The sequence below is a fragment of the Podarcis melisellensis genome (genome assembly GCF_964234715.1).
Source record: "Podarcis melisellensis genome assembly, chromosome: 8".
NCBI lineage: Eukaryota > Metazoa > Chordata > Lepidosauria > Squamata > Lacertidae > Podarcis > Podarcis melisellensis.
Window position 1 is genome coordinate 51126341 of NC_138540.1, and position 19349 is coordinate 51145689.

Genomic DNA, 19349 nt, shown 5'->3' on the forward strand with positions numbered 1-19349 from the left:
CTGGTTATGGGCAGTTACAGTGAGCCCCTTTGAAGTTGTTTCCTGGCATCATAATGATGTCGGGTAAATTACGAGTGGGTGGCTCTGCTCACCTGTTGAAGTTGGCTCACGGACCTGTCGACTGGATGCAGTTCCCCACCCCCGCTGCATTCAGGTGCAAACCAAGGAGGAACTACCACAAGATGTTGTGTTATATCTATTTTAACTTATAAAATTGGGGTACAAGATTGATAGCGATGGTAAGATCGTTCTCCCTGCCCCCAAAAGAAATACACTGCTGTTGTCCGTCAATAAAAACTGGCTGTGTGTTATTATTGCACTATTAGTTATTAGGGTGACCTTCTGCTTCCTGCAGCCACATGCATGTTCTTTTCCAGACTCCAAATTGTCTCATTTGGGCTTCTTATGCAGTGTGAAAGTGACAGAAACAAATGCTGTCAGCATTTAGCAGTAACTTGCTATTTATTTATTTTATAACAGGGACAAAGTCTATACATCACTGGGCATCTGATGCCTGAAATCACAATTTTATCACTGATTTAATGGCTTTTATCTTAATGACCCAATTTTATCATTGAGTTAATGGGAATATGTCAAGCTCTGAACGCACCTCTCTTCCTGTTTTTGTAGTTGGTACTACAGTAACCTGAGCAGAGGAGAAGCAGAGGATATGCTGATGCGAATTCCTAGAGACGGAGCCTTTTTGATAAGGAAGAGGGACGAACCCAATTCCTATGCCATGACTTTCAGGTGAGACACAAACTTCGTAATTATGACCTGACCTGACATGCATGATCTGCAGGTTGGACCTCAAAGCTATTTGTTGCAAGGACCAGAGGGGAGTATGTAGTCCAGGTCTGACACAAGCTAAGGTGTGTAACAGTGAATGGGTATCTGAGGGGCCAGAAGCACGTAAATGGACAAAGCAGGTAGATGGCTGCATTCCATAAAGCAGAGGCCCGAGGAAAGCAGAGAGATGCAAGACACAGGAAACTCTGGGGCAGAAACTCCATCAGATAAGAAACTTGGAGAGAGGGATCAAGCCTGAAGCAACAGAGATAAGGCCAGGTTACCTGGTCCAGCTGGACTAATGGGTGGTGGTTCTCCACTCTGTTCACTGTCTGTGCTATTACTACAGTGCAGGAAAGACCTAGCTAAGAGCTGCTTACTCTGCATGGTGACTGCCCCAGCGTCACAAATTAAGACCCTATGGCCATACTGGCAAAGTAGGGGGTTGGAAGATGGGTGGGGTGGGTGGTGTAGGGGCTGACTAGGTGGGAATGGGGAAGGAGTGGATTAAATGCACGTATTTCGGAGCTTGTAATGCTCACCTTATGTACAAGGCAAGTACTGCAAGCCCCTGAGATGTGCATTTCTGAACCAGGAAATTCAAGGATCTCCCCCCGCCCCCCAATCTGTCTCTAGATAGCCAAATCACTCCTGCAAGAACTTGCCTAAATAGGAGGAAAATGAAAATGCCACTTCAAAGCTTAAGGACTGATAATATGATATGGCTGCTGCTGCTGCTGCTGTTGTTGTTTTGTCTTTTTCTAAAGCTTGCTCTTCACTGTTTAATCCCACAGAGCTGAGGGGAAAGTGAAGCACTGCCGAATCAAACGAGAAGGCCGCCTCTTTGTCATGGGAACATCTGCTTATTTTGAGAGTTTAGTGGAACTGGTGAACTACTATGAGAAGCACCCGTTGTATAGGAAAATGAAATTGCGCTATCCTGTGACGGAGGAGCTGCTGGAGCGCTACAGCACGGCAAGCATTTTACCTTTTTAACCAAAGCACCAGGGCTTTGCATAGAATGCTGGGTGGCTTTCAGGGATTTATTGCGGTATGAGTATATTTCTCCCTCCACCCACAAGAGATCATCCTAAAGGCAGCTTTAGCTTGCTGAGGGATTTTGGGATTTTCAGTATTATCCATGGTACCTCTGTACCTTGCCCATCCCAGGCAGCATATAAAGCAGAACCAATTGGGCTTCAGCACTGGAATGTGCCCTCAGGTACCTTCAGAATGTTCTCCAGACCAATATTTAATGCTCTGGGAAGATCATTGCTTTTTAGCTATGGATAATGGGATCCAAGGTGGTGAAGTAGGAATCCCTTAAAGGTACCCCTGCCCGTACGGGCCAGTCGTGTCCGACTCTAGGGTTGCGCGCTCATCTCGCTCAAGAGGCCGGGAGCCGGCGCCGTCCAAAGACACTTCCGGGTCATGTGGCTAGCGTGACGAAGCTGCAGCTGGCGAGCCAGCACCAGTGCCACACACGGAAACGCCTTTACCTTCCCGCTATAAAGCGGTACCTATTTATCTACTTGCACTTAGGGGTGCTTTCGAACTGCTAGGTGGGCAGGAGCTGGGACCGAAAGACGGGAGCTCACTCCGTCGTGGGGATTCGAACCGCTGATCTTATGATCAGCAAGTCCTAGGCACTGAGGTTTTACCCACAGCGCTACCTGCGTCCCTTTAAGGAATCCCTTAATATCCCTTAAAACCGGGGATTTCGCTTACCTGGGATTTGAAACCAGCTTCGTATTCTGATCAAGAGATCATAATGTTTTATGCTGGTGTATGCCCTAAATATTTTGCTGTAGCTTTTAGTCCTGTCTACCCTAGTAACAAGGGACGCGGGTGGCGCTGTGGGTAAAACCTCAGCGCCTAGGACTTGCCGATCGTATGGTCGGCGGTTCGAATCCCCGTGGCGGGGTGCGCTCCCGTTGCTCAGTCCCAGCGCCTGCCAACCTAGCAGTTCGAAAGCACCCCCGGGTGCAAGTAGATAAATAGGGACCGCTTACCAGCGGGAAGGTAAACGGCGTTTCCGTGTGCTGCGTTGGCTCGCCAGATGCAGCTTGTCACGCTGGCCACGTGACCCGGAAGTGTCTTCGGACAGCGCTGGCCCCCAGCCTCTTAAGTGAGATGGGCGCACAACCCCAGAGTCGGACACGACTGGCCCGTACGGGCAGGGGTACCTTTACCTTTACCCTAGTAACATGCAAGAAGGCCTAGTTGGCTAGTAGTTCTCTCTTTAGACCAGTGTGTCTGGCCAATTGCAAGTCAATGATTCCAAATGTCTACCTACAGGTTACAGTTTTTGTTTCGGAATGGAAGATGAATATATTAAATCAATCTGATCTCCAGATTTTGGACTATAACTTCCATTGCCTCAGCCAGCATTTTTGTCCTAAATCCTTATCCCACACAGGGGAATCCATGTGTGATAAAATTTATTCTTTTCTGTGCAGAAAGCAGAGGCACATAATTTAAATTCTTTTTACCAATGAGTTCAACAATAAAATAATTGTAACCCCCCCCCCAGGTATTAAAAAAATACTGCTAATAATAATAATAATAAATAAATTTATTATTTATATGCTGCCCATCTGACTGGGTTGCCCCAGCCACTCTGGGCAGCTCCCAACAAAATATTAAAAACACAATAAACATGTTGTAAATCACTATGAAAGCGTCAATTTCTAGTTTTAAAAACCAGGCAGAAACGTTTGCCAAAATCCTACTGACACTTTTTTTGAAATCCCCAAAGTTATGATAGGTGGGGAAATCACAAAACTCTGCTCAATTGCTACAAGTATATTTGGACAGTGTAATTTCTTATGTTAGCACATTAACTAAAAAGCTTTGAGTTACTTTTTTTTTCTAGCTGTGCAATTTACTTTCTTTCCTTTTTCAATCTTAGGAGAAAGATCCTAGCTCATTATATGAAGTGAAGGCATATGTGGAACCTGGTGAAATAACACCTTCTGTGGTATGTTAAAGTTTTGCTCAAACTTATTCTTGATCTGAAAGAAAAGAATAGCTGACAGATCCTTTATCTTAATTTCCCATTTAGAGAATTGAAAGGACTGATTGTAGGTAAAGGTGTATTTGGAGGGTGGGAAAATGTGTGTGTGTGTGAGAGAGAGTGAGAGAGAGAGAGAGAGAGAGAGAGAGAGAGAGAGAGAGAGAGAGAGAGAGAGAGAGAGAGACTTGACTGACTGACTGACTGACTGACTGACTATAGTCTAACTTAGCCTTTGCCAAACCTATAGGCTACAGCTCCCATCAGCACCTGCCAGCAAAATGTCTGGAGGGCAAAGGCTGACCTAATCATTGTTTCTGGATTGTATTCCAGTGTTTGTGGTTGTTTCCCCAAATTTACTTTGACCTAAAGCTCCTTTCCATTTTTTTCTCTTGAAGCCACAGAGAACTGTTAAAGCCTTGTACGACTACCAAGCGAAAAGAGACGATGAGCTGACTTTTTGCCGAGGGGCTTTAATTCATAATGTCTCAAAAGAAGTTGGTGGCTGGTAAGAAGACAGCTTTTATATTTTTGCTATGAGTTGGTGATGTTTTCTGTAGACCAAGCTGTGTCTCAACCATAGATTTCACTACGTGGCTTTGAGCATTTTTTTTAAAAAATGTGAACCTCTCTATAATACCTCATATGGATATGGTGTCTCAAATTTGATTAGTACATGTTTCTCTCTCTTTCAGGTGGAAAGGCGATTATGGGTACAAAGTTCAGCACTACTTCCCAGCCAATTATGTGGAAGACATGTCCTCTGATAACACGGAAGATCTTGAGAATCAGGTAGGAAGATACTTGTTATCTATATTCTAGAGTTTATAATATTCACAAAATCCATTCAGTTATTCCAAAAAAAGTGGTAATGCATTCAGACCCTTCTGTGTGTAAGGTTGCCTTTCTGGATGCTGTCCCACATGCGTATAGAGATGCAGCATTGTGGACAGAGGGTGATGTGCGCACGAACAGAAAGTTGGGCTTAGTAGCTCTTTAACACTTCTCTGTATGAAGAATGTGTATTGTCAGCTTTGAGATTCTTGGCATGTGCCAATTTCTCCCTATTTCTAAAGTGGTGACAGTCATGTGGAATATTTATTTTCTTACGATTCACATGCCAGTAATAATAATGATAATACTTATCATTTTTTAATTTATATCCCACCCATCTAACTGGGTTTTCCCATCCTCTCTGGGCAGCTTACAACATATATAAAAACACACCAAAACATCAAACATTAAAAAACAAATAATCCTATACAAGCAACAAACAAACCAAAAAATCAATAGAAACCAATAACAACAATAATAAACAGTTTACAGTTATACCCAAATGAAAATAGCTGCCAACATTTAACCAACACCAACTTGACCAAAACAAAACTGGAACCAAAATTTGAACCATTTAAAACATTTTAGCCAGTTGTCCCAACCCAAGAGTTGTTCCAGCGTAGGAACAGTGCCCGATTACGTATAAGCTAAACAAGCTATACTTAGGGCACCACTCTTTTGGGCCCCCCAAAAAAATTAAAGGAAAACACCCTTGGATGTACATTTCAAAAATATAAGATAAAAAACAAATAAAACCTACATACAGTTAGAGCTTAATAATTTCACTATTAATATACTTCTTCTTAATTGTATTTCACTATTAATATACTTCTTCTTAATTGTATTTCAGCTCAACAGTTACTTTGATAAAATACATGTTTTGTTATGTGCAAATGGCTTTAGATACCTATTAGGTCCATAAATTACCATATAGGATATATGTATCAACACAAAAAAGCAGCGACAACTTGTTGTTGACAAAGGACAGCTGGACATATAAAGGGCCCCATTACCTTCAGTAACTGAGGGCCTCAGCAGACCTAAATCCGGCCTGCTTAGGAGGGGGGGGTGAACCGCTACAGATGCCCTCACTGAGGGGGGTGTCATTTGGCATACTGCTTGCCTGCAACTCCCAAGCCTACCCCGAGCCATTGGGGTAAGGGGAAGCTGTGCTGCTTTGCTGGCGGCATTCCCCCTTCCCCCCTTCGTTTTGACAGCTTGGGAGAGGCTTGGGAGTCACTGGCGGGCGGCACACCGAATGCCCGCCAGGGGCAGCTTGCTCCAACCCCATGTGCGGCTCACTCTGCCCCTGGCTGCAGGGCACACACACTGCTCTGGGCACCTGAGTGGCTATCCTGTGGATGGGAGGGCACTCTCTGCACCACGCCCCCCTCAGGAGCACACCCGCCCTGGGCAGCGTGGGGATATGCTCTGCCGCTGGTTCCAGCAATGTCCCAGTGCCTCCCAGGAGCCTATGGTATCTGTTCAGGGTGAGCCTGGGCACTGCCCCCTAGGCCAGGTGGAAATGGACCTTGCAACCGGGAGCAGCCTTCCCTCCAGCACTCAGTATGGCTTCCAAGCAGTTTAAAACGATAAAATCAATACATAATTAAAGCACACAGTAACAATTTCATTGGGGCATTAAAGCAGCCTCAATTAAACCATACAATAAAATGATCTATTAGAAAACATGAGAATTAGAAACTCTTAAACACTTCACGCAGCAGTTAAAACAATAAAATCAGAAATTCAGCTCTGCCTAAACAGGTGTGATTGCATGCCTGAATAGGCGCTAAAGTTTATGCAGAAACTGGCTTGGAAAGATCTTAGGGGAACTCATGCCTTTGCTGTGGTAAATGAGGCTGGACTTAACTTTCACCTTCTGGTGCTGCCAGGTTAACATGAGGGGAGCCCATGTTTCTTCCTTTACCCCAGCACTGTTGGGAGGAGTAGTGTTGCTACAGCTCCTGGCATGGCAATGCAGATCTAAAGTTCATGTGCAATGCTTAGCCAAAAATCCTGACTTTAATAAGGAAGCATATGCATGAGCTGTGTGTGAATGCACAGAGCCTTTTGAGAGGTATTTTGCTTCCTGTGATATATACTTTTATAAGTAACTTAAATAAATAAATATTGGTGTTCAGTGTTAGTTATGCCAGTGCCCAGAAGATAAGATTATCAAGCTGGGTAAAGGATGCTTAGCTGTGCTGGTTAAGAACGCAATGGAGCGTGAAAAATCTGCAATGGTCTCAGAAAGGAGAACTTGATCTTCTGAAAAGCTTTCCAGCTCTGCCAATGAATTTCAAGGAAGGCAACTATTAGAATGTTAATAATTACTAGCTTTGGTAGTAGTAAATGGACTTCCTTAATCTCATTATCGCCAAGCAGTTTAATTTTTTATGGTTGCTAATATTATTCAGTGACAGGAAGCCCATACACTTCAGGAATGAATATGAGTGTAGCTCCTATGTTCTGTCAGCTACAGCTATACAGCTACAGTATAGATCGAAGGCAAACTTGAGAAACGAATTGGTCACATCACTGTAGCAGTTTAATTAAGCAGCAGAACTGCTTAATTAGTAATCCAGAAGCTCTGCTTAAGCAATAATTCTTCCTTCATGGTGAATGAATATCATTTTTTTAAAGTATTGGTCCTGGGAATTTAATGAATTCATTTTTTACATTCCAAGGATATTTGATAAAGGGGGCAAAACAACAAACTTCAAACATAATAAATCTTTTCATTTCAGATAATTGAGGACAATCCTTTAGGGTCATTATGCCGGGGTATTTTGGATCTCAATAAGTATAACGTTGGTATGTATTCTTCTGACTTCCTAACTCCTTGCATGTAAAGTAGCTTGTGTATGTGTGTGTGAGAGAGGGAACAGTTTGTCAAGTCTACATATTTTTTATTCCAACATATATATATAATCTTTATTGCGGTCCAACGACCCATAACATGGATTCAGAATAAACTACAGATTCATGCAGACAACCCCCTAGGGAAGGGAGACTGAAGCAATATTTGTTTAGTGATGGGTATGTTGATCTTTGATTCGTATAACTACTGAAAGAAACTTTGCCATGGCCACTGTGATATTATTGGACTTATTTTATATATATATATATATATATATATATATATATATATATATATATATCCTTTAACATAACATTGATTGCTCAGTTTTAGTCTGTCTGTATTATCACCCCCGGGGACATGGGTGGCGCTGTGGGTTATACCACAGAGCCTAGGACTTGCTGATCAGAAGGTCGGCGGTTTGAGTCCCCGCAGCGGGGTGAGCTCCCATTGCTTGGTCCCTGCTCCTGCCAACCTAGCAGTTCGAAAGCACGTCAAAGTGCAAGTAGATAAATAGGTACCGCTCCGGTGGGAAGGCGTTTCCGTGCGCTGCTCTGGTTTGCCAGAAGCAGCTTAGTCATGCTGGCCACATGACCCGGAAGCTGTACACCGGCTCCCTTGCCCAATAAAGCGAGATGAGTGCCGCAACCCCAGAGTCGGCTACGACTGGACCTAATGGTCAGGGGTCCCTTTACCTTTACCTATTATTACCCGCAATATATCTGAACTGTATTTTAATTTTTGAATGACAAGTCTTCTTCTAAAGGGCAATACTGCAATTTCTTATTCAAGTATAATTTTGGAGGGGGGATGCGGATTTGGAGGTGAGAGGGAACAGATGTACTCCTCTTTTAAAAGGATGGATTTAATGCATGCTCAGAAAAGAATGGGGAGGGCACAACCTCAAATAAAAATGCACTCAAAAGGTTCACAAAATGGTAGAGTGTTTCTGTAAGACAGAAGAAGCTGGTATTGTTGCCTTTTTGCCACTTAAAAATATTATTGTACAACTGAGGTTGTACACTGAAGAAGTGTATGGTCCCTAAAGGATTAAAATAAAATTTGAAAAGGTATGAAAACAACTACTGGTGTCTTGTGGCAATTGAAAATCTAACAGATTATGGTGATCATCATCTGACGCCCTTTTTCATGTGCCACTTCCATGAGAGGTCCGGAGGGTGACAACATGAGAACGGATCTTTTCTGCGGTAGCTCCTCACTTGTAGAATGCTCTCCTAGGGCATCAGGCAAAACATTCCTCTTCTCCCAGGCCTTTGACTAATGAAACAATCTATGGTCTTTTAAATTGTGGGATAGGGAGGGTATCATTTTTGTTTGTTACTATGTTGTGTATTTCTTTGTTTTTATACTGTAAAACCCTGGATCTCGTGCAAACCTCTCAAGTGCTATTTGATGTCTTAAGATGTGTTTATTATGTACATATGATTTATTTTTTTGGATTCCCAATAGTAAAAATGACACAGGGAAAACATGGAAAGTCTTTTGTCTTTATCCTGGAACCCAAGAATCTTGAAGATGCTCCTGTTGAATTTGCAACAGAAAAGGTGGAAGAGCTATTTGTATGGTATCAAAGTGTCAGGGAAATCACAACGAAAACTACTGAAGAGGTACTACGGAAGCCATAATTTCCAGCACTTACTGTAATTTTTAATAAGAGTGATTTTGGTTTGAGCAAAGACTGAAGGACCAGTATTGTGATCCACACCCAACATCTGATTCCCTTGCAAGCAAAGGGGCTTTAAGAGAAGCCTATATCATCACCATTTTTAAAATTCTGTATCATGCCATATTTCCAAGCTCATGAAAGCATAATACGCACCTTTGTGTTTTGCTTTATGTGCCAATATCATGCAAGTTTTAACTTGAAAATAATACCTCAAAGTGTGACTATGCAATCAAAGCAAGATTTTTTTTGGTGGTGTAAGTTCAGGGTTTTTTGGCCCTGTACTGCCAAAATGTTTTTTCCTTAAAAACAAACAAACAAACAAAAAAACCCCACACAGTACCTGAAAGCCAGAATTCATACTTGGAAAGTAGGGAAGTCTTTGTGCAGGTCTTCACTAGCAGAGCCAGTTAGTTGAATCTGCGCCTTTGTTTCAACATCACTGCAATTTGGGCACAGAGAGTAAGCAGGGATAAAGGGAGTGTGCAGAGACAAATTTAAAGTTGAAAATTAGATTTCACAATTTTCTGTTTCTTTGACACCAGCTGAGTGATCTCAGTGCAGATGACTGCCCTGGACTAATGTTTTAACTGTGTTAAATCCTTAGGAAAATTTCAGGGTGTTCTGGGAGAAGAAGCAGTTAATTGCCATGGAATTGTCTGATTTGGTGGTATATTGCATACCGACAAGCAAAACAAAGGACAACCTAGGTAATGTATTTTTAATTATGAATTTGAACTCTTCATCTGCTAGATTGCTAGACATGATCAAAGAGTATACTAGGATGTGTCTAGAGAATAGCAACAAATATTCAAAGGAGGTTTAGATGCCTGAAGAGTGAGAGAGAAAGAGCGAGTTTGGTTGGCTTAGTGTGGAGAATGGAACACTGGGAGAAAACTTAACCAGTCTCCAAAAACATGTGACGTATGAGATTCAGTTATTCATTGCTTGCTTGCTTGGGGCAGGATTAAAAATAATGGTTAAAAATTGCAACCGAAGATTTAGAGATTTCTAACTGCAATAGTGGCTGAGCATGAAAGCTGGGTGCCTAATGTTGTTAATGAATCTTTCTCTCCAGAGGCCTCTTAAGAGCAGGTTCAGACTTTGAGGCAATGTAATTCTCTGGATGACCTTTTTGAGGTTGGTGGCAAGTATCAGAGGGATTAGGCTGGGCCACCCGTGTCAGGGAGAGTGGCTTGCATTGATAGCCCTCCATGCTTGTGTAGGATAGGATAAATGGGTATGCTTGAAGACATCATTAGAGCGGGTTCTGAGGCTGCCCTTCACACCCAGTGATCCCATTTTCTGAGCAGGCTGTATGACCTGTTGGCAGTCCTTTCAAATTGTAGTAACCTGCTTCTCTTATTTCATAGAACTCAGTGGGAGCCACTGAAAATTAAGCTAGCCCTCTTCAATGTAACCATTCGTTAACTTCCATTATTTGGTTGCCCAACAGTGCATTGCAAGAGTGGCGAAACTCAGGGAATTGGCTTGCATATAGACTGCCAACTCTTTAAAAAAAATGCCACATAATTAAAACTTCATAAAATTCTAAAATCATAAGTGTTGCTATTTTTTTTTAAGTCTGTACATATATCTCAGAAGTTTATACACTGCTTAATTGACAAAAAAACCCTCTAAATGTGTTACAAAACATTCATTAGATTTATGTATAAAACTGAATGTTAAAAACAAGGAGACATGAAATTTATCAAGCTATAAGTGAAGCCTGCGTTTTAAAAATACTTGATTAAAATTACGTTTCAGCGTGGGCTTAAGCAAATTTGCCTGCTTCCCTGCCACTTTGCTGCATCCTGTTCTCTGGCTTACTTAGACCAGAGTCAAAGCTGCACAAGGTGTAAAGGGCTGAATGCAGATTATAATGTGTCCTGGAACCATTGTTTGGACTTGATGTAGCACCAGTGCCAAAAACATTGGCCATCACTTGGAGAAACACATTTAGTCAAGGGACAATGAAACTTGCCATCAATATTTCAAAGCTTCAGTGAAGGCATATATTAATGAGCGGCTTCTTCTCACCTCTCTTTTGTAGAAAATCCTGATTACAAAGAAATCCGTTCCTTTGTGGAGACCAAAGCAGAAGGCATTGTCAAGCAGAAGCCTGCTGATCTACTAAAATATAATCAGAAGGGACTGACACGAATATACCCAAAAGGGCAGAGAGTAGATTCCTCAAATTATGATCCTTTTCGTTTCTGGTTTTGTGGATCACAGATGGTGGCTCTTAATTTCCAGACACCAGGTAAAAATCTCACAATGGAAGATTTTACTCATTTCTCAACCCACCCATCACTTTATAAGTAAGCACCTCTTTCCTTCCATGGTATCCTGCGTAATTGCTTTATTCATACATCCTGAATTGCTGAATTCATGCATTTGGGGAAAGTGTGATACCACTTGTCTTTTATTATTTGATGTTTTTCTAATCCCTTTAGATTTATTAACGTAGGAAATCTGGCTAACACATCTTTTAATTCTTTCTCTAGATAAATACATGCAAATGAATCATGCCTTGTTTTCCCTTAATGGACGGACTGGCTATGTACTGCAGCCAGAAAGTATGAGGAGTGAAGCGTATGATCCAGTGCCAAATGAATCCAAGAAGAAACTACAGATGATCTTGACAGTGAGGGTAAATGATTATTATTATGTTTTTAAGTAAATTGCTTATTAATTAAATTATTACCCACCCTTCACCCTAAGGTCACAGGGTGGACTACAACACGAAAACCGTATTTAAAACAACCTACAGTACCAAATATAATGTGGATCCCAAAAATATAAATCTCAAGTGTCCATAGCCATGGTAAAGAGGTGGGTCTTCAGCACTGACTGGAAGCTGTTTAATGAAGGTTCCCTCTTCTGTGAGGAGGGAGTTCCATAGCCTAGGGGCTGCCATAGAGCTTGCACTCTCCCAGGCCACCACTCCCCATGTCTGTGAAGGTGAAGGAAAGCGAAGAAGGCACCTGAGAGGGTTTGTAGGAAAGGAGGCAGTCTTTCAGATTAACTGATTGAAGTTCTCATCTGTAAAAGTATGTTTACTTTGTTTTCAGCAGTACTTCTGCAGACTCAGCAGTCTGTAACTTCCAGGAGAGAGGCCTTGTGGAAAGGAGCTCTTCCATGGAGCGCCTTTGTGTTGTATCTACCAGTAGCCTGTTTGGTGGCACACCCCACCCATAGGGCTCATGTTCCTTCCAGTGTCAAACAGTGCTTGCTTGTGAGTTCATTGCCCTTGCTCTCCTGAAGACAGAAACAGTCTTGTCCTGCTGTTGCCTATGTATTTGGCAATATTTTTTGGTCTTCCTGGGCTTGAGAAGGTTGAGTCAGATTACCTAGATACCTTTCTATTTAGATAAGGGATTTCTGCAAAGACAAGCTAAACAAATTCTGTCACTTCATGATATAATATAGGTCATTCTCATTGTCCTGACGATTAAGTCCTAACATGAAGTATATTGGTGGCATAATCTTGAGGGTCTGTTTGGCTGGATCCACTATCCAAGTAATAAGATGCTCACAACAAAAACTGAGCTCTTAAGTCACATTGGTTTCAGTGGGTGGGCCTGGATCACTTGTTGAAATCTGTTGTGACTTAATGTGGGGTTTTTTTTGGGGGGGGGAAGATACCTACATAGTTTAGCTGTTTGGTGTTGGAGTAGGACATGGGTTCAAACTCCCATTCAGCCATGTAGCTCACTGGGTCTGGCATTGTGTTGCAGCCTAACCTACTTCAAAGGGTTGATGTGAGGATAAAATGTGGAGGGAAAGAAGTGTGTAGGCCATGTTGAGATCTCTGGAGGAAAGGTGGGATGTATTTAAAAATAAAAAAATCAGCAACTAAGTTAAACTGTCTGAAACAGGTAATCGGAGCTCGCCATCTTCCCAAGCCTGGCAGAAGTATTGCCTGCCCATTTGTGGAGGTAGAAATCTGTGGGGCTGAATATGATAACAGTAAATTCAAGACCACTGTTGTGAGTAAGTACTTCTTAACTCTCTATGGAAATACGGGTTCTGTGACAATATAGAAGAAAGATGTTGCATCGTGCGTTGGAATTAGGGCATGAAGAGTTATGTTCAAGTCTCCATTCATCTTCAGAACTTACTGTGTAACCTTGGGGCAGTCACTATGCGTCTCAGCCAAATAACTATCATAGAGTTCCTTAGCTGGAATAACAGTATCATAAATAAGTAATAAATAAACAGTTTCATAAACAAATTAAAACAAGTGGAGCAATTGATCATGTTACATAGCATTGCAACCTGGTATGGCATAGTTGAAGGGGTAGCCAACTCCAGCCACCCAGGAGGAACATCATGGCAAGAGGAAGCCCAGCTTGGCTCCAGTGAAGGTACAGCTGCTTGAATGTTTCCTCTCCTCTCCTTTCCCCTTCCCATTTCCTTTTATAGCATCTCTGCTAGGTTGTGAGCAGGGACTGTTTTATAGCACTTAAGAAGCAGCTGCTTTACAAGTGTTCAATAAGAATTGCATCATTTTAAAACTCCACTAATTACATACAAAGGATAGAAAAAATGTATTCAGTACGCCTTCAGCATTTTCTTGAAAACCTGGGACATGGTCTGTCCAAAGTTAAGCACTTCTGTTGGAGGGAATTGACAGTGTACTTGATGCTCTGCTCGACATTAATGGAACTTTGGCAGGATGGTGCACAAGTTACTTTTGGAATTACCCATTGAAATTATTGAACCCAACTTGGTCATATGTATTAACTTCATTGAGTCTACTTCGAGCACAACTAGCACTGAATACCACACACTAAGTTCCCTGCAAGAAGTATATCAGTGAGGCTGTCAGCTGTCATGCCACCCCCCCCCCCCCGCTTTATAATTCTTTTGCACGCTTTTAATTCCAACTTCTTGGCTGTTTTCCCTCTCTCTGCCTGCATTCTCCTAAAAAATAAATAAATCAAAAGAAGCCATTGTCTTGCTCTAGGCTTCTGATTATTCTTGAAGATAGCCCAGAGAAAGAGGATGGAGAATATTCTGACATCAGCATCGCTGAAGATCATACTGCTACCTGATTATTTCATAATTGCTTTTTCTTGGCCTTTATTAGTAAAAGCAGTTGCTACTCTTTATCTGCAACCAGAGGCCCCTGAGTTAGCTCAGCCGACATCTTGCAGCTCCTGTGATTTGAGTCCACATTAGCCTCCAAAGAGTTTAGCTTTCTTCTTTTTCTGAGGTGTTCAAGCTTGAATGGGATGACCCACTTAAGAACAAAAACAACTAAACTTCTCCAAATGTTCTACACTTGCTTCAAACCGTGGAGGAGCGGAATGTCACAGTTGCTTGCTTTATATCGTGAAATGTTCGTTTTATTACAGATGACAACGGCCTCAACCCAGTCTGGGCATCTCAAGAGCAAGTGAAGTTTGAAATCTATGACCCCAACCTAGCATTTCTGCGCTTTGTTGTCTATGAGGAAGATATGTTCAGTGATCCCAACTTCTTAGCACATGGCACTTTTCCCATCAAAGGAATCAAATCAGGTAAATATCAAGTATAACACTGACAGGTTGAACAAAGGTTTTGATAATTTGCACATTTCTTTGGCTTTCAGAACACCAAAAGGGGAGCTAGGAAAGTCTCCCTCAACTGATACTGATTGACCATAAGTGACTGCTGAATTAAGCTGGGGTTGAGTCTTTGAGTCTCAACTCTGTTCATACCATACATATATAAATAAAACACTTTATTAGATCTTATTGTATGTGGTAAGCTAAGGTGGTTTTTTTTTTTGCCATAACCATGCTGATCATCCAGACGCTGGAACCAAGTAAAACCTTAGCTGTTCTGGCCTGCAAGCTTTTGACTCATCCTTGTCAAGATTTTCCTGACATGCCAACTGCTCAGCGTTTCATCATGCATAAACCCCACCTGGAGATAATTATCCAGTGCTTGTATGATAAATTCTGCAACTACATCTTTCATTTCCTTAGGCTTTCTGTAATTCTTTGCTTATTCATTGTAGTCTGCTGCTCTAGATATACAGAAATAACTGCTTAATAATTCCTAACCCCTGGAACAATATTTTTTATCTTGCCTTTTTCTGAATTTGTATTTATTTTATTTAAAATGATTTATGGGCAAGGCTCTTTACAAAATAAAACACGCAAACAGCTATTCAGAGTACGGTAGAGCAGGTATTAAGAATTCTTGATATTTTTTTCTCTATGAGATTTTGAATGCTCTTTTGTAGAACATGGTGAATCAGCAATAAATCAGTGGCCATAGAAAATCTGCAAGTTTTTTTTAGTGCAAAAAAAATAAGCTCTGTATGTAGTATTTAAGCAGTTTTGAGATGGGGAGGCAAGAAATGTGAATTTAATGGCTGAAATTTCTTCTTCTTGGGGAAGCTCCTCCTCAGCATTATCAGTCCTGCTACAGTGGGCTTACTCCTATGTCAGTAATAAACTTCAGTTATGATGGAGTTAATTCTTTCAGTCTTCATCACACTCTGAACCTGGAATGAATCCTGAAATAAATCCCTGCTAAAGATTGTCTGGCTAGCTTAGATTCTACTTTGCTTTTTGAACTGTTGCAGAAATTGAGATCCCTTGTGGCAGCTTGTGGTTTTTTCCAGCTCTGGTTCATGTGACTGTCTTGCGATTCTCCATGATGCCCTGTCTTTCCTGCTCTGCCTGCTGCTTCCTAGTAAATCTCCAAACTCTGTTCTACTTTCAAGAATAGAACAGGTGAGCTATAGGCTGTTCCATCAAGTGTACGAGTCTGAGGCAGCCTTGAAGTTATAAGTTAACCTTTCTAATCCTACCCCTTTAGGCTTTCGGTCTGTCCCTCTCAAAAATGGATACAGTGAGGATATAGAGCTGGCTTCCCTCTTGGTTTATTGTGAGATGCAGCAGATCCTGGTAAGTGCAGAAGCTGTTGGACTTCCACCATCCACTAGGATGGAGACCTACCATGCACCCAAATGTCCCTTCACCAACTTTGCAGCTCTATTTGCAAAATTGGTGGTGGGATATGAACCCCATTCATGTCAGTGGGAGCTATTTCTCTAAAACTAACTGCTGCATGGGATGTATGTTCATCAGGATTAAAGCTGGGGAAGGAAGGATGCTCCGCCAAACATGCTGCAATCCTAATGACATTCTCCCCACCTAAAAGTACATAAAAAAATATTTCAATGTTGTTTGAGCATCAGCACACGTATACAAACCGTGTGTTGCAAGGTTTACCAAGCTAATGTATGTGAAAGTGCTATATAACCTCCAGCAGAGTTCTGTTTCCAGTATGGGTTTTTGCTGTAGCCTTTTCTGCAACATAGCCCTTGAAAGCCACTTTTGAGTGATGGCCGGTCACTGAATGAGATGTTAAGCAGTGATTGCTGCTGGAAGGGAGAGTTGGTGGAAATTGCAAACATGAATGGAAGTCTGCAATGCGGCAGACTTGCAGGATGCCCAGTGCCTCCCCTGCCGACGCTGGAGAGCTGGGTGTTGGGGAGCTGTCCCCAGGCTGAATGTGAGCTTCCAACTTGAAATCCAGCTCTGTGCCAGCCTGCTGGCAGACTGGCTTGGAGGGCAGGACACACACTCTGGGGACAGGCCTGACAGAGCAATCAGGCTTCCCTCAAGTCCACTCCTGGGGGATTTAAAGTTGCCCATGCTAGCACCCAGATCTCCTTTGTCAACCCACTCATTGTTGCATTTTACATCCTGATTTGGCCTTGCTGTGGCAACTGTGATCGCTGTATTCGGAGCAGGGTAGGAATTTGCCTATCAAGCGAACTGGCTACAGCCTGAGGTAGGTTCTGCCTACCTCATAGCAATCATCACAACTGGCGGTTTAGGCATTGGGCAACCTTAGTCTTAGATGGGGGGGGGTGTTGTATCTTCGGCCTTCCCCTCTAAAAATAGGGTATCCCGTTAAAGGGATTTGTGAAGGAGTTGCTTTTGAGACGGGCCTGGGCTTCAGCACTCCTCTAGGTGACAATCCCCTTATTTTGATGTAAGTCATTGGAATCCTGGCAGGTGGGCTGGAAATAGTCGTACCTTGGAAGTCATACCTTGGAAACTCCTGCAGCCAATCGGAAGCCACGTCAGATGTTTGGGTTCCAAAGAACGGTCGCAGACAGGAACACTTACTTCCTGGTTTGCGGAGTTTGCGAGCCAAAACATTCCGACTCACAAGGTGTTCAGGATCCAAGCTACGACTGTAAATGGTTACCCATTGCCTATGCCAAACCTCTTCATCTGTAGACAAAGTTGTGGCCTGATTTGATTTATTGCGTGGTGTATTTTACTGGTAGCTCATTTGAGTGGAGGTGTGGGGAGTGTGTGGCCTGGGCCTGCAAGCCATTTGTATTAGTAACTTTGTTGTGAGTTTTCCATTCTACTGTTCTGCACTCAGGTGTAACATGGCCCCTGATATAGACCCAGTCCAGTTCCTTTAATGGGAGAACATTGAACAATTCCTTATTAAAATCAGTGGGACAGTAAAAGAAGTGCTTAACTTTGATTTGATTATGGTGTGTGCATTGCAAGAAGGGCTTTCTTTTCCTTTTGAAGGAAGGTGAAGAAGACCTCTATTCATCATTTCGGCAACTACGACAACGCCAAGCAGAGCTAAACAATCAGTTATATGACACCCGACGGAACTTAAAGAATCCAAGCCGAGACGATTTATTGCAAGAGTTCAATAAGAACGAGGGTCAGCTGCAAGTGTATCAAGAGACATGCAACAGGAGGTACTTTGATGATGACACTGATCCCAATAAATCCCCAAAGATCCTGGATAATATAGCATAAATAAAGGAAGTACAAAGAAGAGTCCAATAAATTACCTTTGTTTCACCTTGATCTGCTAGGAACTATTTTCTCAGCCAGAATAGGCCTGGCTTCTTGAACTAGCAAACTCAACAAACAGGGCTGTCTTCCAGCTGGAAGGCAGCAGTTTTACAAAGCTAGAGAACAAGGCAGCTCCACGGTTCTAGCATACATGGATGTGGCACATAGGGAATTAAGACTATCAAATGTTCAATAAATGTGAAGATTTAATTTACAGCCTCCTATTTAATAATATTTATACACCACTTGAATGTTAAAAAAGCAGTTTACAATGATGACTCTTAGTATTTTCTTTCCTTAAAATTATGTATTTCCTCATATATCAACTGCTATATAAATGCAATGCTGGTGGGGGACTTGGATAGATGCATGTCCTGCCACAAGGCTGACTTTTTTTCTTTGTCCTCTTTTCAGACTGAGGGAGAAGAGAGTCAGCAACAGCAAATTCTACTCCTAGAGGAACTGGGTTTCCTTTGGTGCGTTATTTATAAAATCACCCGGTAAGAAACATTGATTTATTCTGGAAGCGCAGCTTAGAATGGAGGCTCAACAGTCAGAAAAATACGTTTTTGGCAACGAACAAGGAAAAAATTACATTGTATATACTAGAACAATCTGTACAAAGCAACAACGCTGAAGGGTGGAGTAGCTTGTATAGTAAACTTTAGTCAGTAACAATGTGTGATGTTTGTAAAGCAAGCTTATCAGTTGAGAACTCCAAGCTCACGTGTACCACAATGATTTTGTGCCACTTGTATGACCTTTGTTTTTATGATGGCCATAATTCCAAGAGCTGTGTGTGCTTTTAAGCCTTTCCAAATCCCACTGCAACACACCTTTATCCTTTTTGCTAAGGCCTCCCCTCTTTTGCTTCTTTTGGTAGGTGGAACTACTCTCCCAAAGTTGCCTGGCAGAAGTCTGCCACTGCCCTCAGTTGTCATCATCTGCAGCAACTTGCCTTTGAAGGCACAGCTGAAATTGCAAGGGAGAAAAAAGTAACAGATATTATGGACTGTGCAGGGTTATTTCTACACAATGGCTTGATGAATGCCAGATTTCAAAAGGGGGGGGGGTTGTGTGTTTTTTGAAATATTAACTTGTAAAATCTTATCAGATTTGTTTTGGGTAGAAATTTTATTTTTAAATGTATGTATACAGCAGTGGTATGTGTGTGTGTGTGTGTGTATATAAAGACTGGTTGGCACTAAAATTTACATGGGTTTGTACTATTTTGAGAGATTAAAAGGTGCCCAACAGTTAAAACTTTGTTTTAGTTTTTACAAAAGCAACTCCTTTTGCATTGGCAAATGCCTATACATGATA

The 19349-nt window shown here is 42.0% G+C and overlaps 1 protein-coding gene across 3 annotated transcripts in view; it reads left to right on the forward strand.

The window, feature by feature from the left end:
- The window catches only part of PLCG2 (phospholipase C gamma 2), a 63616-nt gene extending 44267 nt beyond the window's left edge, over positions 1-19349 (forward strand). For 2 of the 3 annotated variants that reach the window (XM_081920264.1, XM_081920263.1), the window contains exons 19-34: positions 631-750; positions 1584-1764; positions 3701-3769; positions 4201-4310; positions 4498-4594; positions 7387-7453; positions 8970-9127; positions 9791-9893; positions 11237-11446; positions 11691-11836; positions 13065-13179; positions 14547-14711; positions 16003-16091; positions 17748-17926; positions 18441-18526; positions 18910-19349. In XM_081920264.1, the coding sequence (XP_081776390.1) occupies positions 631-750; positions 1584-1764; positions 3701-3769; positions 4201-4310; positions 4498-4594; positions 7387-7453; positions 8970-9127; positions 9791-9893; positions 11237-11446; positions 11691-11836; positions 13065-13179; positions 14547-14711; positions 16003-16091; positions 17748-17926; positions 18441-18483 (1852 nt within the window). In that variant the 3' untranslated portion in view covers positions 18484-18526; positions 18910-19349. Of the gene's footprint in view, positions 1-630; positions 751-1583; positions 1765-3700; positions 3770-4200; positions 4311-4497; positions 4595-7386; positions 7454-8969; positions 9128-9790; positions 9894-11236; positions 11447-11690; positions 11837-13064; positions 13180-14546; positions 14712-15805; positions 15918-16002; positions 16092-17747; positions 17927-18440; positions 18527-18909 lie in introns of those variants that run through there. The other variant, XR_014170774.1, reaches the window with a different exon arrangement.